This window comes from Lissotriton helveticus, chromosome 1_1 (assembly GCF_964261635.1).
Source record: "Lissotriton helveticus chromosome 1_1, aLisHel1.1, whole genome shotgun sequence".
NCBI classification, from domain to species: domain Eukaryota; kingdom Metazoa; phylum Chordata; class Amphibia; order Caudata; family Salamandridae; genus Lissotriton; species Lissotriton helveticus.
Genome location: NC_136057.1, coordinates 1,952,369,508 through 1,952,394,610, shown reverse-complemented (window position 1 = coordinate 1,952,394,610; position 25,103 = coordinate 1,952,369,508). Strand labels below are relative to the sequence as shown.

The window sequence follows — 25,103 nt, the reverse complement described above, 5'->3', positions numbered from 1 at the left end:
TTAGAAAGGCTGGTGCTGAGCACCGGCATGACCCCGCCCACCTGGTTCAACATGCTGTGATTCTGGGCAAGTCACTTAATCTCACCGTGCCTAAAAAAATAAAACCAAATGGATTTGCTTGTTGGGTAGTGTAGCTCTTTTAAAGTGCTCCAATACCTTTGGGTCGAATTCGTGCTATATAAAATAGCAAAAAAAGAAAAACTAAATTCTTGGGTAATGCCAGACTCATCAGAGGTTGGGAGATGCATGGCTTTCTTCTCATTCCTTTGAAAAGAAATATAGAAAAAGTTCTGACACCCAACATATTTTTATCAGTCCTAAAAATGGAAACCAAAAACTCTTAACGGGTCTACTACGGGTGTCTGTCAACAGAACAAACGGAAAATCTATGTACAAAAATAGCACGTACGTAAACCGTACAGTGTACGTGGATTTAATGTAATATTGGCTTCTCGACAAGCAGGTGGCGCACCTGCATCAGAAACAGATGGACGTGGTTGCTTTTTCTGACAGTAGAGATCAGACTGCACTGCTCTGCACCCTCTTGGCCACAGAAAAAAACTAGAAGAAACAAGAGTCGGTAACCACGGGGAAGAATGCCCAAATACAGAAGAGGGTCTTTGAAGTACGTCTGGAGCAACATCAGCGATTACTAAAACGATGTGGTTGATGTGGGCCAGGGGCAGAGTGTTTTAACAGCTACGGGTGAGGGAAAGGACATAACAGAAAGCAAAAGCGCTCGCACACATTCACAGCAAACAGCCAGCAGCAAAAGCGTGCTCACAAGGACAAATCTGACACTGAAAAAGCGCGCGTCCGACTCGTGTCCACATTCAAGTAAGCAAGAGGTATACTAAAGTATACAAGAGGTCTCGAATGCTCGACCTAAAAAGGATCCCACTCCAGATTAGGACAATAGAGTACATTTTAATTAATACAACAGGAAGAAAAAAACAAAAATCCAATCAGTAGAACCGGAGATATGCAGGATTTAGGTTTTCAGTGACAATAGTACCAAAAAGCACAAAGCACCAATATACTTATCTGGTTGCACCAGACTGGGACAAAGCAAAAAGTTTAGGCCTACTGCGATGGAGCATGTGCCATTTACAGGGACCCTGTTAGGCTTACTAAGGAGAATACTTTAAATCCTGGTTGCAGACTGTTGCGAGCCCTTTAAGTCACTCAGGGGTTCCTGGGCACAGATCACAGGTCCAGTTTTTCCTCTCACCCAGGCAAGAGGTCAGTATGCAGCAGGTCAGCACAGCACTAGTCCTTTAGAGGAGCAGTCCAGAAGAGTTGCGGCCCTTGCAACAACACAGCAGTCCTTCTTTCTGGCAAAGTCTTTTACAGGTCCAGAAGAATACTGAAGAGTTGGTGTCTGAGGTTAATATTAATACCTGGTACCTCCTTTGAAGTGGGAGAAGCTTCTAGAGGTTTTCCTTTGAAGTGCACAGCTTTCCAGGCCCCTCTGCCCTGGGTCCTGACCAAACTACAGGGGGTATGCAGTCCTATGTGGAAGGCAGGACACAACCTATTCAGGTGAAAGTGGGGCTGTGCTTAACTCTGTCCTGCACACCTAAGCTCCCTATTGTGTGTGGCTGTCTAGGAGGAATAAAATGCCCAGCTGCCAACTACACCCAGTCATGGGACACAGAGGCAGGCCGCAGGTCCTAAATGGCTAAGGCTAGAAAATGCCAACCCAGATCTCTTGACTGGTGATGAATGTTTGAAGTTGCTCTGCATTCCGTCCATCATGCGTATCTTTTGCTTTCTCCCCCTAAGTGCCCCGGGTATGGCAAGACATCCAGGGCTCACTGTGCCACTGGCTTCAAGCTAGCCTGGCTGATGAGGGGTGATGCCTTGAAACCGGTCCCAGAAGGCTTGTTTCAGGTCCAGGGAGGACCTGGCTTGGCAGTTCGGGCTGGACTGTTCCGTTGAGGCACAGGGTCAAGACTGATTTGCATACGGCTGGGTCTAAACTGGGGTGGCATGGTAAGAAAAAGAACAATGGATTTAACCAAGGTCTCTTGACTAGGGGTGAATGTCCGATTTGCTCTGCATTCCGTCCATCATCATTGTGTCTTTTGCTTTCTTGCCCTAAGTGTGCAGTGAATTCCCAGATGTTGCGTCCCAGGCTCACGGTGCCTCTGGCTTCAAGCTAGCCTGGCTGATGAAGGGTGATGCCCCAAAACCAGTCTCAGGATGCCTGGTTCCAGTCCAGGGAGGACCTGGCTTAGCAGTTCGGGCTGGACTGTTACCTTGAGGGACAGGGTCAAGAATGATTTGCATATGGCTGGGTCTAAACTGGGGTGGCATGGTGACAAAAGAATGGTGGATTTAACCCAGATCTCTTGACTGGGCATGAATGTTTGATTTTCTCTGCATTCCTTCCATCATCTGTGTGCCTTTTGGTTTCTCGCCTTATGTGCTCTGGGCGTAGGTCCCGGGCTCACTGCGCCACTAGCTTCAAGCTAGCCTGGCTGATTGATGAGGGGTGATGCCCCAAATCTGGTCCCAGGATACTTGTTTCTGGTCCAGGGAGGACCTGTCTTGGCAGTTCTGGCTGGGCTGTTCCCTTGAGGCACAGGGTCAAGACTGATTTGCATTTGATGGTGTCTAAACTGGGGCAAAAGAATGATGGATTTAACCCAGATCTCTTGACCAGGAGTGAATGTTTGATTTGCTCTGCATTCCATCCATCATCTATGTGTCTTTTGCTTTCTCACCCTAAGTGTGCCGGGTATGCTCAGACATGGGTCCCAGGCTCACTGTGCCATTGGCTTCAAGCTAGCCTCGCTGATGAGGGGTGATGCCCCAAAACTGGTCCCAGGAGGCTTGTTTCAGTCAAGGTAGGACCTGGTTTGACTGTTCGGGCTGGTCTGTTCCCCTAAGGCACAGGGTCAAGACTGATTTGCTTATGACTGGGTATAAACTGATGTGTCATGGTGAGCAAAAGGGCGATGGATTTAACCCAGATCTCTTGACTTGGGGAGAATGTTTGATTTGCTCTGCATTCAGACTGTCATCAAGTGTGTCTTTAACTTTCTAAAAGTGGTATTTTCAAATTTAACGTAAAATCTGATTTCACCATAAAGTAGGATCTTTCATTACAATTCCAAAGACACCAAACATGAAAAGTTTACCCGTTGCCATTTGGACATAAGAGATTAGAAAGTTAACTGCAAAGTTATTCTATGGGAGTAGCATACCTTTCAGTAGTGAAAGACTAATTTAAGTAGAGGACATGTAAAACTTAGAATTTCATGTCCTGCTTTTTAAACACATTGCACCCTGCCCTGGGGGCTGTTTATGGAATGCCCTACAGGTGACTTAAAAAAGTAGGCTTGCGCCTGGTAAATGCTTTAAGTTTGTAGGTCATAACAGCAATTTAAAACTACACAAATAGGCCACAAAGGCAGGCTGAGACATGTTTAAAGGGATGCTTAAATATGTGGCACAATTAGTGCTGTAGGTCCACTAGTAGAATTTAATTTGCAGACCCTGGGGACATGTACTACCACTTTACTAGGGAATTATAAGTAGTATTAAATATGCCAACTGGGGACAGGCCAATGGTATCATGTTTTAAGGGGTGAGCACACACACTTTAGCACTGTCTAGCAGTGGTAAAGTGCCCAGTCCTAGAGAAAACAAAACCGAATCAGAAAAATATGGAGGAGTAAGGCAAAAGGTTGGGAGAAGACGAACAGGCAAGCTTTGAGATCACAAGCTGGGAATTCAAAATAATCCTTTCAGTTTAAAAGGGGGACTATGGAACACAAAATGTTACAAGCTACGAGAGTGAAGTAGTGCAAACACCTACGCCTGAATTTGGTGTAGGTGATGTTAGAGAGTTGTAATTCTGTATAAAATAATGATTAATTTAGGCATGCTTCAGTTCGCATAACCAGGTCACACTAGGCTGCATTGACAATCGTTCATGAAATGCTGGAGACAAGTGCATGCATGTTTATTTTATATGTACGAGCCTTCCACATGCGTGTCTTTCTTTAGTTCAGAAAATCTATGAAAATGCAGCCTCAGCCATGGTCTATTCTACTACAAATGTATAATAATTTGTGCTCCTTTTTGGAGGGAAGGATGTGTTTCTGTTACAAGTTCAAGGTTACTTAGCCGAGTTGTGCTAGTATTTGAACAAGCTGATGTGTTCCTGTTTCATAATGTGTGATTTCATCTCCTTAATTAACTATGTATAGCTTTAATCAATAAGACGAATTAGGAAGTAGGAGTTTCTAGGAGTCTTGAAACATTTATAATCCACCTTTCTACATAATGTCATGCTATGAAAATGTTCGAGCTTTCTGTCCCAAAACCATTATAAAAGAGTTGGTATTTTATAGGAGTGCCAATTGTTTTGCAGTGATCCTTTGGGCTTTCTCTCATGATGTACTCAATGTCAGTCTATTTTTCAGATTTATTTAGTAACCTATAATTATGCTAATTCCTGTATTTTACTTATTAATCTTTTTTCTTTCTGTAATGGCACTTGTTTGATACACCCACAAGGTTAATTTCTTGGGAATCATGTCATGTGTTAAATACTAAGGGCATGATCATGACTTCCGTTAGTACAAGAGTGGGCGGGACATCGCCACCACTCTCTTGTGCCGCCAAGAGTCACAAGTGCACACCCACCAGATTACAAGTAATTTTGTGGTCTGGCATGTGAGCGACCTGGTGGTCCCATGGTGGTGCTGTGTTAAGGCCCATTGTGAGCCTCAAACAGCACTGCTGCAGGGCTGCCACCAGGAATTACTGTGCAGGAACTGGGGGCACAAAACTACTGGGGGCACACCATGTGCCCTTCTGCAGGCACCCCCATGCACAGGGACAAGGAAGGGCCCTGTAAGGCCCCTTTCTTTCTTCCTCCATGTAACTGCTGCCAGTGAGGAAATTCATAATATGCTTGGTGGTGCCTCAGGGCACCACCAAGCATATTGCGGCCCTCAGACTGCCACAGGACTACCAGGGCAGATGCAGTGATGCAATGGTTGTCAGCCCACCAAAGTCGTAATAAGGTTTTCGGACTGCCAGACTCGTAATCAGGCCCTAAGTATTTAGTCCAAGGCTATTTATAAAACCTGCACCTGAAAAAATTCTCATATTCACTTGACCTCACACAATTGACTTATTATACCATTGTGCTTTCACACTGGCTGCCAGGCCTTGCCTCTTCATTACATCAATCTTGCGTCAATCTTCCCTCCTGTTAAACCTGAAGTAATCCCACTATCAGTAGTCACTTCTAGCACTTACTGTTAAACGGAACAAATGGAGTATGCCCACAGACCATTTACCATCATAATTATGCAATTAATGCAAATGACAAAAGTCACTGTATTTGCTAATGCATTCCCACTATAGCTAGGTGACCCCTCTATATTACTTTCTTTAGGACACTTTTGATCACTCGTATACATGTCAGCATCACAATATTTTTCTCCCCAGATTTAACCATTGACAAATCTGATTGGTGGCTAACTAATAATGCATGTTGTAAACCAGGATATACTGATTAAGCTAATTTTGAAATGTTGTGGCAACCGGAGCAGTTTACAATGTCTTTTCAGGTGTTTAATAAACTTGGAGGCATATTATCAAGAACAGCGTTAAAACTTATCGCCGGTTTGGCGGCAGAAAACTTCTGCTAAAACAGCGATAATGGGCTTGATAATATGCCCTTGAGAATTTCAATAGAAGTTCATGTTATGGTGTGAACATGGGCTTCTATTGGAATTCTCCAGGACATATTATCAAGCCCAGTATCGCCGTTTTAGCAGCAGTTTTCTGCTGCTAAACTGGCGATAATTTTAACGCCGTCCTTGATAATATGCCCCTTGTTTCTTGTGTGAAAGCTTCTAGGTGCCTAGTCCAAATGGGTTCCATCCAGCAGTATTGAAAATGTATATTCAGTTTTAGTCAAGGGCTAGGATTTCCAGTTAGTGAATATGTTATTCCACATGGAATCATCCCAATTCCTGGGAAAGAAGCACAATGCTAAGAAAACTAGCACATCATTATGCATCTTGACTCATCTCAGATGTTTGCTAAATAGCTGTTTCAACAGGAACTCGAACAAGGGAAAGACAATTGTCTCAGGGCAGTGAACAATGGTCTTAGGTAAATGCAATAATAATTTTTCATTGCCAGTCATGGTGTCAAAAATGAAAAAAAATATTTAAGTATGAAGTTATATTCTACAATGCCATGGGTTTGCCAGATTGGAACCCTCTCTACTAAATATGTTTCAAATAGTTTACCAATGCAGAAGCTTTAGGCTTCAAATTAAGTGGTTTCAACTACTTATGTTATTGAGGTAATGTCAGAGAAATTAACTCCATTCCTAAATATGACACAGTTACACATTTGCAATATCTTACTTGACCTTTAGAAGGGGAAGTCACACCTGAAGGCCTTTGGATTGAGGATGGGGGTGTTTAGAACCATTTCAATTGTACCCTTAGAACTTGTTCCATGTTGGATTTGGAAGTACTGACCTACATGTTTAGCCTTTGTTTTCCAAAACTATACAGGAATACAACTTTAAAAGTCTGCATTATGGTATGAACTGAATTCACAAAAAAAATTGGATCTCAAATTTACCCAGATTTCATAATGACTTTTTTATCTAGAACACTCTTATGTGGAGCTTGTCACCTGGAACAGTGCATTTACATTGTGCATTCTTGAAAAGATTAAGGGCCCGATTGCAAGTTTGGTGGTCCACGGGACCACTGAACTGGTGCTTGCGGTCTATGCACTGATGGTCCGATCCCTGAATTTAGAGTGCAGCTATGGGACTGTCGCAGGACCGTTGGAGATCATGGATCCCACAGCGGTGGTGCGGGGGCCTGAGGCTGCTATGTGCTGGTGCTGCAGCACCACTGAGCATATTACGTGTTGCCTCACTGACCCTATCCAAGGCAGTGAGCCTGTCATGGAAAGGGTAGCGGTGAGGCAACTCAGGGGGCTCTTAGTACCTCCGTGAAGGGTGTGTATTCAGGGGGGCACACGTGGTGCCCTCCTGCATATTTGCACCCCCAGTTCCTGCACAGGAAGAAATGCATGACATGGTGCATTTCTCCCTGTCAAAAACATGCTGCAGCGCTCCCACAGTGCTGCCTTTCTATGGTTCTCCTCTGAGCTTTAGAAAGGAGCTGCCGTGGTACCACCGCAACAGGATTGCCTGCACCAGATTCAAATAGGAATCAGGCAGTCGAACCAACCACGGTTTAGGGGTCTCACAGCAGGGCGCTAATATGACCACCAAACTCACACTCAGGTCCTAAGTCAGAAGAGTTTTAATGTATGCTGTTCTTTAGGATACTGAAATTTGATTTACTTCATAGTTTAGTTATTCTAGCCCAATGCCACAATGATAGCTAAGACATTGTGTAATGGGCAATATTACAAACACGTTTCTGATTTATAAAGCAATGTGCCAACATACCGGCAATACCAGGACATTGGTTTGTGCGGGAGAGGAACAGTATTTATGGACTATAAGATCTTAATTTTGAATAGTTTCCCACACTATTTGCATTTGTACAACATTTGGAGGTTTGATATGTATATTATTAAAACATAGTTACATTGTTTCAATGTGTATGTTAGATGTTGCCTATGTTCTGTGTTTTAACTTTTATTATGTGTTGTATTTACTATTTTGGTTTTTAACCAACTTGAAGCTAGAACTGCTATGGCACTGGGTTTACATTTTGCAAATAAAATATATGCAGAGTGCCCATAATGTTCGAAATGTAAAATTGGCAATACGAATTTGCTCGGAATGTGCACAAATGAAATTTGTTCTAGAATAATAACATTTCTGCATCAGCCCTTTCCGTTTCTTGAAATTTATTGATATTAATCAGAATGGACTACAAATGTTTTTAATTTCTGTATTTTTAGACTTATGTTTTTTTTCTGTTGATTGCACTTATTGCGTGTTAGCATAATGATATTTGTAGCTCTTGCAATACATATTATATTACAAACTAAGCACTGAACTAACCTTGGGCTAACTGCAGAATTGCCTTGTGTGTTTCAATTGTTTTAGGTTGCAAACATTCAAAACCAAGGGTACCTTTTCTCTGCACCAATATTAATTATTTACCTGTGGTGCATTTAAAGCAAAAAGGATTGCTGTAACGAACTGGATTATTTGTTGAAGGGGGAGAGAATCCACTTCAAAGAATAATCACAATTCTTGTCAGGGTGAACCACAAAAGTCACTAAATTGACTAGTGCTTAACACCCAGGTAGCTTGATACAAAAGCAGTCAGGCTTAACCTAGAGGCAATGTGTGAAGTGTTTATGCAGCACACAAACAACAATAAAGTGAAAACACAGTACAAGAAAAATACCTCACCAATTTAGAAAAGTAAAGTGCATTTTAATACATTTTTTTACACCAAAATGATAAAATCTCATTAGTACTGCCAGAGAAATGCATTTCTCACACCAGAATGATAAAAATCCTATTTGTAGTGCCAGAGTAATGCATTTTTAAAGTTTAATGTAAAAACTAGCGCCTAAAAGATCAAAACGGTAACCACAGACATCTAGTCAGGCAAGACGGGGTCCAAGATGAAAAATATGGCTGACCTTGATGGAGAACAAGTCGGGTACAGAAAGTGGATTGGACCCGGTTGGCGCTTACCTACAGGCTTGGAAGAAATTTGAAGAAAAATGTTCTGAGAAGGTGAAGTTCAGCGGGACAAGGCTGCAGGTGGTGGTGGCGGAATTGGTAGCGTTAAGAGATAGTTAGGGGCTTTTTGCATTCAGGTAACGGCAGCATTAACGGGTCGAAATATTGTTTTAGAATTTAGGACAGGGTAGCATCAAAGGATATTTTGGGGCTCTTAGGGTTCATGAATGTGTTTATTAGGTTTCAGGAAAGGGTAGCAGTAGGGGAAGTAAGGGGATTTCAGGGTTCAGTGAACACTAGTGGTAAGGGTTACTTATCTTTCAGGGCACAATTAAGTGGACATAAGAAGTTTTGAGGTCAATCCTGTCGAATGGCATGGAATCCATTGTGCCACATAACCACATTCAGGTTTCTACAATGCAATGTGCAGCACCTTGTGGAGAGAATGTTTGTCGTTAAGACACTTACACACAGGGGAAGCCACGTAACAATACTCCTCACATGTAAGATGAAGGGTAACATTAGCAAGAAGAGATTCACTGATTGGAACAACTCAAAACTTTATATAAGTTAGGATCACATTTCCATGACACCAACAATCAGTTGAGCGCCCTTCTGGTATTGTCCTCTACTGCTCTTAATACTCTATGGCTTGCACTCCACTCATAATTCCTCCACTGTACCTTCTTGTCCTCACCAGTTTGCTGTTGCATCGGCATGAAATACTGACATTGACAAGTCACTTATTCTAAGCTTCTTCATTTACAACAAGGGTGTATTTGCTCAGAGTGTTCAGTTCTGTGGAAATTCAACAAGTAGTATTCTACCTAACAATCACCCTAACACCCTTATTTATACAAATATCCTTCACATCTTCCTTGCTCCTCACTTTAAGGGCATACATTTCCTGGTGTCTGCTTCCCTGGTGCTCCCCAAAAGCAACTTGCTTTTGCAATTGTAATAGCATTCAGCATTGCACCTTCCCTAACAATTCAACTGCAAAGGCCATTTTTGTGTTTCAAGTTTATTCTCGTCATTCTATGAGTCACCTCGAAAGGAAAACAATATACTCCATTCCTTTCTTATTATGTTATTCTTGAATACACACGTAACAAAAGAATTGAACTGGGTTGTCCAACCTAGGACAAGGAGAGTTAGGCCCATATTGGATTTTCAGAATACCGATTAAATTTAGATGAATTTTATTCAAATGTTTTTTATGTGCACATACTGAAACTCTTTCATGGATCCAGCTCACCAGGAGCTATGGTGGAGATCGTTGTTAAACACCATCAACTCAAGCAAATAGCCAACAATGGTAAAACACAGAGACATTCATCTGACCTGATTGCATTACATTTGGACGTTAGAGCTCAGAACATACTTACTTTGCCCTCAGGAGGTCTTGATCTTTCAGTGCAGAGCCCTGAAGATAGATGACTCTTTGTGACCACATTGGTATTTGCAGGACACGGCGGACCTGGATATCCATCTCCGTAGGGCAGAGAATCACCACATAATAATCCTGTCAATCAAGTTGGTGAAAAAGTATGAGTTTTAAGGCAGTCAGAGGTGCTTCAACATCAATCACGTCTCAAGAACATGTTTCAATCATATAAAATGGTAATGGACTACAATTGTGAGCCATAGCAGGATGAAGCAATTGTCATTATGTCTATTTACTTCCCCTAGTATGAAGATCAGTGGTATTAAGAAGACATTTAAATTGACTATCACTCTAAAAAATGCAGTTTCTATGGAGTGCAATTTCTGCACTTTCATCACCTCTCAAGTAAAAAACAATATACTGAGGTTAGTCTTTGTCTTTATATAGAAAAACGTGAAACTGAAAAATGATAGCTATCTCGAAAAAGCAGAAAGTCAGCCAGAAAATATCTCCTTGAGGAAAAAAGAAACATGAAACAGCAGAATGCACATGCATTGCTTTAGGATCTGCATTTATTCAATGAGGGCCAGATGTACGACCCTACCAATTTGCGAGATGCAAATTGCGTCGTTTGTGACTCGCAATTTGCGACTGCAAATCAGAATGTACAACAGTGTCTCAGACACTGTTTGCAATTCTGAATGGGGTTGCAAATTGCCTGCCTTATTAATATTCATGTGGCAAGTGCAATTTGTGACACCATTAGGAATGGCTAGCATTCCCAGGGATGGTGACCTGCTGGGGTCAGCAGAACACCATGTCTGTCACTGCTTTTTATGCCCAGACGTGGGTCCCGTGCTCACTAAGCCACTGGAGTCAAGCTATCCTGGCTGAAGACGGCTGATAGCCAGAAACCAGTCCTAGGATGCTTGATTCCGGTCCAGGGAATACATGGCTTGGCAGTTTGGGCTGGACTGTTCCAATGAGGCACAGTGTCAAGACTGATTTGCATATGGCCATGTCTGAACTGGGGTGGCTTGGTGAGCAAAATAACGATGGATTAAACCCAGATCTGTGACTGGGGGTGAATGTTTTGCCATTGTGCAACATTCCATCCATCATCTTGTGTGTTTTGCTGCTTTTTAAATGAAGCAGTCTTTAAAAAAAATGCAGTCCATTTTCCTTAATGAAAATGGAATGCATTTAAAAAAAGAAAAATGAAACGTGGGACCACTGCCTGCTTTAAAAAAATATTTTGAACGCCAGCCACAAAGGGGAAGGGGTCCCTTAGGGACCCCTTCCAGTTTGCGATTGGCTTACCACCTACTTGAAGTAGGTGTAAACTGTGAGTGTTTTGCAACCCTTGGCACGCCCCTTCCTAATAGTGAGTCGCAAACACTATTTTACGAGTTGGTAATAGGTTATCAACTCGCAAAATGGGGTTTGTACATGGGCCAGACCGATATTGCAGTCGCAAACGGGACGATTTCCTGTTTGCCCTTAATGTATTAGTGCTTTTTTGATGCTATGTGGCATGGTAAACCAATTTAAGGCTTGTTTGGTTTAAAAACCAGACTGTCTTACACTTTGCTTCTTGGCATGGATATGCAAGACACTGTAAAGTAATCAAATAACAAATGACAGTGAACATTCAGTTTTATTTGATTTATTCCAGGAAAAGAAACAAAAACAAACTCATCGTGTTCCAATGTAAGGTCGCAACCTTATTTTGTTTTGCAGTTTTATATAGTACAAACTCGACCTGAAGGTATTGGAGTGCAGTTGAATTACACAAGATCATATTTTTATTTTAGGCACTGGGAGAGTAAGTGATTTGCCCATAATAACAGGTTAGTGAGCCGACACCAAGACTTGAACCTGGGGCCATATGTACAAAAATACTGAATAGTGATTACCTAAAAGTGAATCCTTGTGAATTGCTATCTAGTAATCTCTAATCGGTATATATGGAATGAGTCAGTAAATAAATAGTGATTTGTAATGTAGTCGGTTCGGTGTTTAGGAAATTGCATTTCCTAAATAGCGAATGTATTCTCAAATAGAGCCTAGCGTTTTGGGCATACATTAATGGCATTATAACCAGGAAGTAGGCCTCGCTTTACAGCGGGAGGAAATTGGTGCAGCAGCTCCCTAGGAGAATTCAATGTGTATCCTAGTGTGTGTTAGCCAACCAGCCTCTTAGGCAATTAATGTGACACATAAGGAGAGTGAGAAGGATACTGGCAGCAGGAAAAGAAAACAAGGTTTCAGAAAAGGAAGTTGAAATCCTCACAGACGAATGTATTGGCCACCATGACACATTTTTTGGCAAGTCATTCCAGAAAGTGTCTGAGGCTCAAGAGGTAAAAAATATAAGGGGGTGCAATAGAGGATCAACATAGTTCTGGAGACGACCCCAGTTATAGTGGTAGCCAGGCAAATCTAAAAAATGATGCAAATATAAGTCCTGCAGTTATGGAACACAGAGAGACAGCAGAAGAAGGGAGTGAGGACATCACAAGAATCTTTGCACAGAAACCTGCAGCGAGGCCACCCCAACTGCAGAGAAGATACCGACTTGCAGGGCTGGACTGGCCATAGCAGGCATTGAGTGTTTGCTCTGGAGTATGAAAGGGTAGGGGCCGGTTTGGTGGGGGCTGGTTTTGTTACTAGGGGGCGGTTTTGCAGGGCTGCTGCAATATTGGCCTTTCGTAACAAAAGCAGCAGTTCTGGGGGCTGGTTTTATTTAGCAGTAGTTCTTTAAGCTGATCCCCCCTCCCCCGGCATGCTTCTCCCCCCCCCCCCCCCCCCCGCATGCTGCTCCTCCCCCCCCCACCCGGGTTTGGGGATGGTCTGACAAAATTGCCAGGGCTGCTTTGGGTTCACAGTCAGGCCCTGCCGACTTGGCACTCGTCATCCTCAAAACACTGTACCCCAGACCTCTGACCCAAATGTCATAATTCATGCAAACCAACAACTCTCTGAAAGTTTAGAAACCTGTATGCTCAAGTTTCAGGGTCTGCAACAGTAGCAGATCAAAATGATAAATCAAAATTGGTAATCCTAGATAAAAACATTAAAAACTGGGTTAGAAAATTTCACAGGTACCCTAGTTGCCAATCAAATGACAGTGAATGACAGTTTCTCTGATCGTACAGATGCCATCAAGTCCCTATGTGAGGACCTGCACCATTAAAGCTTCCAGCAACGGTGTAGGGAGTGCCATACATCATACTGCAATGATGGGCTAACTTGCCCCATCAATCACCTGGCACATGCTACAACCACCTTATCTCATAGCACCATACGTTTACATGGGGAAATGGGGCACTACAGTGTAGATTTGGCAAGAAACTTAACCCAAGTAACAAAGGCAGTGGCGACAGTGCAAACAACTAGAATTACGAGTGTTACACCGATTGGAGTGAGGGAAAGTAAGAAAACAAATCAACTGTCAGCAGCATTTCAGCAACAGACACTTTAAATCTGAAGTGGAGGAGGAGTCACAGTGGTGCTGCTGAAATTGCTGCAGCTAAAACATCAGCTTTAAAAAACACAAGTCTTTGAAAGGGCGAACTATAACATCCTTGCATTGTATTTCCCTCTAATATTATTTTGTTTCTACAAAAAAACATCCGGAAAGAGAAGCATCTTTTCAGATGTAACATTTCTCAACTGAAAATAAAGGTGTATTTATTTATACAACATGCACTGATTTATGTTCCTTTATGTAAGATTGAATGGATGTATTAACTTACCTTGAAAAATAATGACTGGTTATATTGGCAGGTCTCAAACGCCCCTCAGCAGCACAGGTTTCATCTTGTGTGGGAGGTGGTGGGATTGTATCTCCTTCCTCATCGAAGTTACATTCTGATACTGTTACTGTTAATCTCTTATTTGTAGCAATATTGTGCATTATGGCACATGTTGCTATACTCTTAAAGCTGATCTCTGGAGAGTGCTTCAGGGCACCACCACTCTTGTACAGATATCTAAATCGACTTTTATTGAGTCCAACTTTGTGTTCTGTAACACCTCTTGTTCTATGGTGAGACTTATTGTACTGACAATTATTGGGAGTGGTAGTCAATGATTATGGCTGCAATAGCCGTGGCCGTATGGCATACACACTATCACCTACAAAAATTATTTCGCTGAGGAATAAAAATCACATTTAAGCTATATGGCCCGAAAGGTGATGTATATTTACCTAATCCTTCATGAAAATCTCCAACTTTATAGCCTTTGGTACATTCCACTATGTTGGAATACCAAAAAGGTCATGTGTGCTACCCGGAAATAGAGATACAATATCTGTTATGAGGTATTTTACATCACACACCACTTGAATGTTCAGGGAATTAGTTTTTTACTGACCCCTGAATACATGCTCAGTGTCAGATGTTGGGTATATATGGAAAGGATTATCATCTATACACACTACGACATGCTAAAAGTTGTCTATCCTGTAGAATTCTATTTAGGTTTTGTGCAATTCTGCTGATTTCTGGGTAAATATGTGTTATAAAAATAAATATACTGAAACTAATATTTTTTCATGCAAAAATATTTATTTTTATGACCTTTAAATTTTAAAATAAGTTTCACTTTAATGTTCTTAAAAAATGATTACATGAATTTTAATTAATTCTACATACAACTATTGAGAATGCTTTAATACACAATAAATACATGCAAATGTTTTCCTTTGGCTGGCCATTTTAATAAATAAATACAAAATAATGTTAATTCATTGAGAATTTAATTCAAGTAAATAGTGCTATGGCATTTTTCTATTTCGTTCTACATTTGAAATGAATATAAAGAATTATTTACATGCAATATTTGTACAATTATATTTAATTTACTTTTTTACATTTTCTCTAAGCTTTAAAAAAGGGAGGTCGCCATTTCAGTGGTGTTAGGATATTCTTTTTTTTCATTTTTGAAGCAAGTCTTTTGAGTAGTGTAAGATATCTTGCAGTGTTTTTGCCCAATATAAGAACTGGGTCCATATTGAATAAAGTGCCCCGGGGGCGCAATAGGCATTTGCGCCCACTTTGGGGGCCACTGGGGCACTTTGGTATTACAGAAGGGGCCTCAGCCGCTTCTGTAATACTGATAGCACTGGTGCACATAAAGTGCCAGTGCTATCTTCAGGGAGGTTTCCCTTTTTTTACATGGGGCGTGCCTCATGCACATGAGTGAATCCCTTTGCCCGCGCCCTATTACAGACACGGGAGCAGAGCCTAAGAAGCTCTTCGGATGTGCACTGACCAGGGCCGGACTGGGAACCGAAACCGGCCCTGGCAAAGTGCTCGGCCGGCCCCCCCCTCCCCCCGGGGGGTTGGGGGGTGCGACCGCGCTCTTTGCTAGGGCCGGTTTTCGGCCGATTTTGTTACAGTGCCGTTTTTGCAACTATGCTGCAAAAAACGACCCTGTAACAAAACCGACCCCCTGGGGCCCAAAACCGGCCCCCACCCTCGCGGCCGACCGGGGGATTGCCCGGTGCCTGCAACGGCCAGTCCGGGCCTGGCACTGACAGTGCACCACCTAAAAGGTCTCAGGAGTCGCACTGTCAGTGCGCTCCCTGATAGCAGTCATCTGGAGGGCAGATAGGGGGGTCCCATGGACCCCCCCACACAACCCCTTGTCCCCTAGCAGGCAGGTGCAGTCAATGACTGCACCCGCCTGCAAGGGGATCTCTAATCTCCTTTAAAAGTGCAGGAAGGTGCTGCTCAGTTTTTCACATGAATGCGCTGCCCTGGTGGCAGCGCATTCTATGTGGTAGGGTGCACTTTCCGTGTTTGCTCCTGCCACACCTGTTTTATCCCCTTCCCTGCAGGGCTAGTTCCCCCGCTGTGCTGGGGGGCAGGGGGGCGCGCACAGCGCCCCGGTGCTCGCGACGAGCTCAGCTCATCACAAAGCACTGTGGCGCTGTGCTCATGACGAGCTGAGCTCGCCACGGCCACACCCGTTTCTTTAGAATGCTCAGCACAGCGGGGGAATTAGCCCCGCATGCGAGCGTTGCGGCCGTTATGACGAGCTCAGCTCGTCATGAGCACACGGCCACCGTGCTGTGTGATGAGCTGAGCTCATGGGCATGGGAGGGGTTAAAGTATGCCACAGCGCAAACAGGTAAAGCACTCCCTATATATACTAGGGCCCCAGGTTGGTACACATCCGTGGAGGTGCTTGGTGGGTTAGTGTAGTTGCAACACTTGCCGAGGTGCTCTGTCTCTTACCATAATATTTTAATTTATTTTTGAGGGCAAATCATATACCTTTGAACTATTCAGTTTGAAACCCTAGTGTGACACTTTTCTGTGAGGGATGACACAATGACCTACAAATATATTTCATTTATTTCTACTGCATGAAGTTCATTATCTACATGTAATTGCATGCCATGCTATTCAAGCCTATATCGTGATCTGCTTTCTGAATTGTAGAAGAGAATATATATATATATATATATATATATATATATATATATATATGTATATATATATATATATATATATATATATATATATTCACTGAAAAAACCATAGGTTTTACACACGTTATAGTTAGGAAGTAGCATTTACAAAACCTATGAAATTCACTGAAAAAACCATAGGTTTGACACCAGTTATAGTTAGCTGGAAATTTTACTGATATAAAACCAATGAAATTCCACGTTATAGTTATTTGGACTCACTATAACTTGCGCGTGTAATGCACTGCTGATGACGTCACATATTACATCACTCATGACATCACTGATGACACCATCCAGTGAATGTGTGTCTTTCTGAAAAATAAACATGTGTTATATATGTATATATTATTGAATATCTTAGTGAATACATATATTAGTGAGTAATGCTTAAATATTTAAATATATGTATTAGTGTTTCACTTTGTGTATAAGTGGCTGCATGGGTTGATGAGTAGGTACATGTGTATGTATATAGGTTATTAGATGTTTTTCTTAGTATCAGTATGAGTGTTTGCATGGTTTGGTGGGGGTATTACTTAGTACATAGATGCAAGAATGACTGAGCCTCTGTTTGTATGTATTTTGAAAACAGCATATGTGCAGGACTGTATGTGTGGATGAGTGTGTATATGTCTGTGTTAGTGAGTGAATGACTCTCTTATTAGTGTCTTTATCAGTAACTACATATGTTTTAATGTAGTATATGTGAATATTGATGTATATAAGTGAGTATATGTGAGAGTGAGGTATTGTAAGAGTTCCTGTTTAAATTAGTATGTGTTTCTATAAGTGATTTTTTAAGAGAGTAAGTATGTGTAAGTTTCCTTAGAAGTAAAGTGGTAGTGTGTGTATAGCTGTTTATGCAAATAAATGGATGTTCAATAGTTTATTTGCATGTGTGAGTATGTGTGTGAATAACTTTTGGATGACTGTCGGTGTGTAACAGGATGTGTAGGTGTATCACTACATATGATTAGTGAATATATGTATGAGTGACTATATAGAACTGTTGGTGAATTAGTGCATGTGCATATAGATGGTGGAATTATTGAATTGGTTGTTGTAACTGGTATGGGTATCTCCATTTTTTTGAAAATTTTAGTTTCTATTTTTGAATATGTGTTTCAAGGGTTAGATTACAGTGAAAGGAGGTCTGTCACTGTCTCACATGGATGGTGTCATCAGTGATGTCATGAGTGATGTAATATGTGACGTCATCAGCAGTGCATTACACGCGCAAGTTATAGTGAGTCCAAATAACTATAATGTGGAATTTCATTGGTTTTATATCAGTAAAATTTCCAGCTAACTATAACTGGTGTCAAACCTATGGTTTTTTCAGTGAATTTCATAGGTTTTGTAAATGCTACTTCCTAACTATAACGTGTGTAAAACCTATGGTTTTTTCAGTGAATTTCATTGGTTTTTAAAATGCTAATTCAGAAATATCTCGTGTATACAACCTTTACTTTTGTCAATAAAGTTCTGGCAACAAGCCGTTTTCTTCACTGTTCAAGTTCCATAGAGACTCCTTGTAAAGCGATACAGAATTAGAAAGTCTGTACCTTGCCTTTTTTTCAACGCATTAAAATTTGTCTGTAAATAAAAATAGCCTTTCTAAACTTTCGTGCACGACCCGGTGTGCGCACTCTCGGCAATAGTTCTCAATAAAATGGACAGCGCATTTCCAGGCTTTCGTGCGCGACCGACTGCGCGCACCCGCCTATATATTTCGTGAAAACTTTGCAATCTGAACTTATTGAATTTCTTCATAGACCCATCAAAGAACTTATAATACGTCAAAGAGACTAAACCTAGGCTTCTTTTTTAATATTATGAAAATTTTCATTAAATGGAGCCGAATGTCTTTTAAAACTTTTGTGTGTGACCGAATGTACACACCTTGGTATTTTAAAAAAAAATATAAAAGGTTTTATACTTTAACAATTGTATGCTTGAATCGAGCTCAGAAGATATATTAAATCCGGATATGTTTGGATTTACTCCTTTTCACGTTTTGAAACTTCGCTGAATTAGACCGCTACTTCCAAATGGCGTACGTGACCAGATACTATCACCGCGTACACGTCCTGAGACGTGCATGTGAAGTCATGTGACTTGAAAACAACACTTCCAATTGGTTCTTAGTAGTTTCTATTCTGCAATTTACACGGAGCACTCCACCCACTTCTCTCACTATCTTTTCTACTCTCAAAAGAGAACAACGTTCAACACCCTTCAGAAGACTTTGCTGAAATGGCTGCCGCCCCGCATTCATCTTCCGAATCTGAAGGAAATGAGTGACTACCTTTAAAAAGAAAAAAGAAATCTTTTATTTGGCAATTTTTCACTTATCCTGAAGAACAAAAGAAAGTAAATGCGCCAAAAGTTACCTGCACGATATGCAATTCGGTTCTCTCAAGAGGAAATCCAAGAAAAAAATATTCCTTTTCCATACATACCATGGTGCGGCATGTCAAACAAGTGCACCCTGTGGAATTTGCACAGGCATCGACAAGAGCCCTGGCCACGCTATTACCATCAGAGGTGGCCAGCACATCTTCTGGTGGACGACCTGTATCTCCATCGAGTGCTGTGATGGACTTGAGACCATATCTTGCAAAGGTGCACATGAAATGCAACGAGTGTGGAGAAATTCTTCTGTATGGAGAGCAGAGCCTCATTCTTACTAAACTAAAAATTGAGAGTCATAAATGTCCCGAGAAAAGATAAATTTCTTCATTTCATTTTGATCCTGTGTCACACATGAAAATGTTGTTGCAAGTTAAAAAAATCAAAAACAACATAACACTTGTTTTAAAAAAATTCAAAAAAAAGTTCTTTTCAGAACTAACTCATTCTACCAAAAAGAGCTCCAGGAGCATATTATAAAGGGGGTTTATCTCCGCTTTTTTGGCTTTCGTTCATGCGCGACCGTGTGCGCGCACCCGCCTATATATTTCGTGAAAACTTTGCAATTGCAACTTATTAAATTTCTTCATAGACCCATCAAAGAACTTATACTACGTCAAAGACACTAAACCTAGGCTTCTTTTTTATTATTATGAAAATTTTCATTAAATGGAGCCGAATGTCTTTTTAAACTTTCGTGCATGACCGAATGTACACACCTTGGTATTTTAAAAAAAAATATAAAAGGTTTTATACTTTAACAATTGTATGCTTGAATCGAGCTCAGAAGATATATTAAATCCGGATATGTTTGGATTTACTCCTTTTCACGTTTTGAAACTTCGCTGAATTAGACCGCTACTTCCAAATGGCGTACGTGACCAGATACTATCACCGCGTACACATCCTGAGACGCGCATGTGAAGTCATGTGACTTGAAAACAACACTTCCAATTGGTTCTTAGTAGTTTCTATACTGCAATTTACACGGAGCACTCCACCCCCTTCTCTCACTATCTTTTCTACTCTCAAAAGAGAACAACGTTCAACACCCTTCGGAAGACTTTGCTGAAATGGCTGCCGCCCTGCATTCATCTTCCGAATCTGAAGGAAATGAGCGACTACCTTTAAAAAGAAAAAAGGAATCTTTTATTTGGCAATTTTTCACTTATCCTAAAGAACAAAAGAAAGTAAATGCGCCAAAAGTTACCTGCACGATATGCAATTCGGTTCTCTCAAGAGGAAATCCAAGAAAAAAATATTCCTTTTCCATACATACCATGGTGCGGCATGTCAAACAAGTGCACCCTGTGGAATTTGCACAGGCATCGACAAGAGCCCTGGCCACGCTATTACCATCAGAGGTGGCCAGCACATCTTCTGGTGGACGACCTGTATCTCCATCGAGTGCTGTGATGGACTTGAGACCATATCTTGCAAAGGTGCACATGAAATGCAACGAGTGTGGAGAAATTCTTCTGTACGGAGAGCAGAGCCTCATTCTTACTAAACTAAAAATTGAGAGTCATAAATGCCCCGAGAAAAGATAAATTTCTTCATTTCATTTTGATCCTGTGTCACACATGAAAATGTTGTTGCAAGTTAAAAAAATCAAAAACAACATAACACTTGTTTAAAAAAAAAAAAAAAAAAAAGTTCTTTTCAGAACTAACTCATTCTACCAAAAAGAGCTCCAGGAGCATATTATAAAGGGGGTTTATCTCCGCTTTTTTGGCTTTCGTTCGTGCGCGACCGTGTGCGCGCACCCGCCTATATATTTCGTGAAAACTTTGCAATTGCAACTTATTAAATTTCTTCATAGACCCATCAAAGAACTTATACTACGTCAAAGAAACTAAACCTAGGCTTCTTTTTTATTATTATGAAAATTTTCATTAAATGGAGCCGAATGTCTTTTTAAACTTTCGTGCGTGACCTAATATACACACCTTGGTATTTTTAAAAAAAAATATAAAAGGTTTTATACTTTAACAATTGTATGCTTGAATCGAGCTCAGAAGATATATTAAATCCGGATGTGTTTCGATTTACTCCTTTTCACGTTTTGAAACTTCGCTGAATTAGACCGCTACTTCCAAATGGCGTACGTGACCAGATACTATCACCGCGTACACGTCCTGAGACGCGCATGTGAAGTCATGTGACTTGAAAACAACACTTCCAATTGGTTCTTAGTAGTTTCTATTCTGCAATTTACACGGAGCACTCCACCCACTTCTCTCACTATCTTTTCTACTCTCAAAAGAGAACAACGTTCAACATCTTTCGAAAGACTTTCTTTTCACGCGATAATGTGAAATACTGAGATTGTTACAGGATTTTCTATCAGATATGTGTTCCCATTTCTGTTGAAGCACTAACACCATGGAAAATTCCACCGATAGCAGTGATATTTTTAACGCCGAGCACCGGCGATTTTTATCACTTAGAAGCCTTCCTATTATGAAGGTTTATCTCCTAAGTCTCTGATTCTCAAACTGTGCAACGCGGCTCCCCTGTGTGCCGTAATAAGGTGCTAGGGGCGCCGCGCACACTCTAGTGTGACTAACCATCCATAAATTCCACGGACATCTCTACCCTGTTATCTGCAATTGTGAACATCAAAAGGAGCTGTGCTACGCCCCTGTAAGAGGCCTCACTCCCACTGCTGCAACGGCTTGGCAGTCCTCCAGATGCACAGGAACAGCCCCTCCGATCCATTGAAGTTCTGTGTCGGTCTCAATACCACTTACGAAATGAAAATAAGCACTGAAGAATATTTATGCTGTAGCAGGAGGAGTACTACATGCTTGTAGAATGCATTCTATTACCTATAAAAAAGTGAAACACCCACGCTACAATCATATACAATACTTCCTCTAAAGAAGCCTGTGAATAACTTTAAAACATCAGGTTAACCTTTTTTTACTCTCTCATCATTGTTAAAGATAAGTATTTACAATACTATATTAAACAATGCCATGGTTGTTGCTTTTTAATTTTAAAAATCTTGCCATCTTTCACAAACCCAATACTCATGGCTTCTTTTTCGTGACAAAAATATTGCAATATTACATACCTACATAGAATAACAGAAAAAACATAAAACTACAAAGGCCAAACAGTCTACTAAACGCGGATTTGTAACCTATGGGGCAGATTTATGTTAACTACTTCATACCCAGATATGCACCAGTTAATGTGCACCACAGTATGCTAGTGCTCCGTTACCCATGGTGTGCCACATTTGAAATGTGGCGCACCATGGTACAAAAACACCATACATGCGTAACACATCTGTGCTGAAAAAGTAATACATTGCTAGAGTTGCATCGCAACTGTGATGCAGCTCCAGCAAGGCTCACCAATGCACTATATTCACAATGCTGCGTCAATACCTACGCCTGCTTCAAGCACATGCACAGTTTTGAAACAGCATGGGCCTGAAAGTCACTGAGTGAAATATCATACATTACAGTCAGCCACTTTCAAGACGCATTCCTTCAGAGGAACACTTACCGTTTATTAGAGGTAGATCGTCCGACTCCACCGGAGGACACCCCTAATAAAAAAGACATATATATAAAATGCGGACTAGCCGCTGTATCGTGCTAGCAAACTTTAACTTAAAAATCGTTAGAAAAAACAAAAGGAATCGAGCAAAATCAGTAGGCCACTGATAGGATCTCTTTTTGACCTCGCTAAAATAGAAACATTAGGAACAACCCCTCATGAGAAATATGAAACTAGTGAGAGAAACCGAGCTCGACGCCATGATGGCTGCAAGATAGCTCGGCTCCGCCGCCCACCCTGTCCAAAATAACGACAAACCCTATGCAAATATTATAAATAAATACAACACACCAGCAAAGTAACAGGGTAAAACGTTTTATTAAATAACTATTTACATGGCAGCCTGCTGCAACATGAAAACAACACTTCCAATTGGTTCTTACTAGTTTCTACTCTGGAATTTACACGCAGCACTCCACCCACTTCCCTCACTATCTTTTGTACTCTCAAGAGAGAACAACGTCCTACATTTTTCGGAAGACTTCGGTGAAATGGCTACCGTATCTCATTCATCTTCCGAATCTGAACAAAATGATCGACTACCTTTAAGAAGAAAAAAAGAATCTTTCATCTGGCAATTTTTCACTTATCCTGAAGATCAAAAGAAAGTAAATGCACCAAAAGTAACCTGCACGATATGTGACTCGTTTCTCTCAAGAGGAAATCCAACAAAAAAATATTCCTTTTCCATACATACCATGGTGCGGCATGTCAAACAAGTGTACCCTGTGCAATTTGCAGAGGCATCGACAAAAGCCCTGGCCACGCTATTACCATTAGAGGTGGCCAGCACATTTTCTGATCGACGACCTGTATCTCCATCGAGTGCAGAGATGGACTTGAGATATTTAACTATATATAGTCTATAACCTATGGTTTTTTCAGTGAATTTTCAAGGTTTTGTAAATGCTAATTAATAACTATATATGGTCTATAACCTATGGTTTTTTCAGTGAATTTGCTCCGCCGCCCACCCCGCCCAAAATAACGACAAACCCTATGCAAATATTATAAATATATACAACACACCAACAAAGTAACAGGGTAAAACGTTTCATTAAATAACTATTTACATGGCAGCCTGCTGCAACATCGATCCAAATGCATGACACTGTTCCTGTCAAGGTAGCATAGCTGGCGGCCTAGGGGTGGAGGACCGTTGTGCAAATACCCCGGGGAGGACTCTGGATATGCTTGGTCCCTGAGATTCTTCGATGTCACTGCCTTCCACAAATGGCATAAGTCCTGGATGTTCGGTGCCATACTTGAGGGTTTGACCTAAAGACACGTCCTGCGGTGCCCTGGTCCAACCATCACATATACCTCCGCCAGGAGACGGCGTGGGGTGCACTGGAAGGGAGAGGCGGCGCGAACGAGCCTCCCCAGGTGGAGTTTTCTCAGCTGCACCCCTAAAGACACGTCCTGCGGTGCCCTGGTCCAACCATCACATATACCTGCGCCAGGAGACGGCGTGGGGTGCACTGGAAGGGAGAGGCGGCGCGAACGAGCCTCCCCCACCTCCCCAGGTGGAGGTTTCTCAGCTACACCCCAGCGCTTCACTGATCTCCTTGTCCTCAGTCAAGCATCAATAGTAAGATTTTCATAGGTGAGTGTAGGTTCATAGTTTGCCATCCACAGACTAAAAGCCTGGAGTGGGAGTGAAAAAAACATAACTAGGTAAGAAGGAACGCAGAGGCTGTAGGAAGGACTCTGGATATGCTTGGTCCCTGAGATGCTTCGATGTCACTGCCTTCCACAAATTGCATAAGTCCTGGATGTTGGGTGCCATAGTTGAGGGTTTCACCTAAAGACACGTCCTGCGGTGCCCTGGTCCAACCATCACATATACCTGCGCCAGGAGATGGCGTGGGGTGCACTGGAAGGGAGAGGCGGCGCGAACGAGCCTCCCCCACCTCCCCAGGTGGAGGTTTCTCAGCTGCACCCCAGCGCTTCACTCGACAAGATGAGTTGCGCCCGCTCCTGCGGCACATTGCCTCGCTCGGCCAGCTGAATTACGCCTGCTCTTGCTATTACAGCGTCTCACCCGCCATCCGGCTGAATTGCACCCACTCTTGCGGTACAGCGACAGGCGGCTGCCACGGAGCTCAGGAAATGGCGGTCGGCTCCACAGACTTGGGCCTGGCCTGCAAGGATGGCTCTGGACAACCCTGGAACTCGGACGCTTGACTGCTACGGCATGGGCCCCATTCCCAAAAGCGTCCCATCAGCCTTGAAGATTCTACAAGAGTCACCGGGGCCCCCGACTCCCGCAGAGTTCCGGTGGGGAGCTTCTGCCATGATTGCTCGCAGAATGGCCACGACGTAGTCACGGGGTGCTCTCATGCTGACGCCAGCTTCAGTCTGAAACTTCCGGAAACACTGTAGACTACCAATTCAATCAGTTCCGGTGGAGCCCCAACGACGTATCGCGTTGTTGCATAATGCGTCATATGACACGCCGCGTTAGCGCACCCGGAAGTGCTCCGGTGCGCGAGGCGCGAAGCGCAGCTTCCCGGAAGCAATCCGGGGCGCGGCGCGGAGCGCGTAACGTAAGCATAACAGGTCATGTG

The 25,103-nt window shown here is 42.1% G+C and overlaps 1 protein-coding gene across 1 annotated transcript in view; it reads right to left on the bottom strand.

Moving 5' to 3' along the window:
* KCNT2 (potassium sodium-activated channel subfamily T member 2) overlaps positions 1 to 25,103 on the bottom strand; it is a 1,660,679-nt gene that overhangs the window by 478,064 nt on the left and 1,157,512 nt on the right. Inside the window, exon 15 of the mRNA XM_078650345.1 lies at positions 10,063 to 10,199. Coding sequence (XP_078506471.1) covers positions 10,063 to 10,199 — 137 coding nt within the window. The remainder of the gene's footprint in view (positions 1 to 10,062; positions 10,200 to 25,103) is intronic.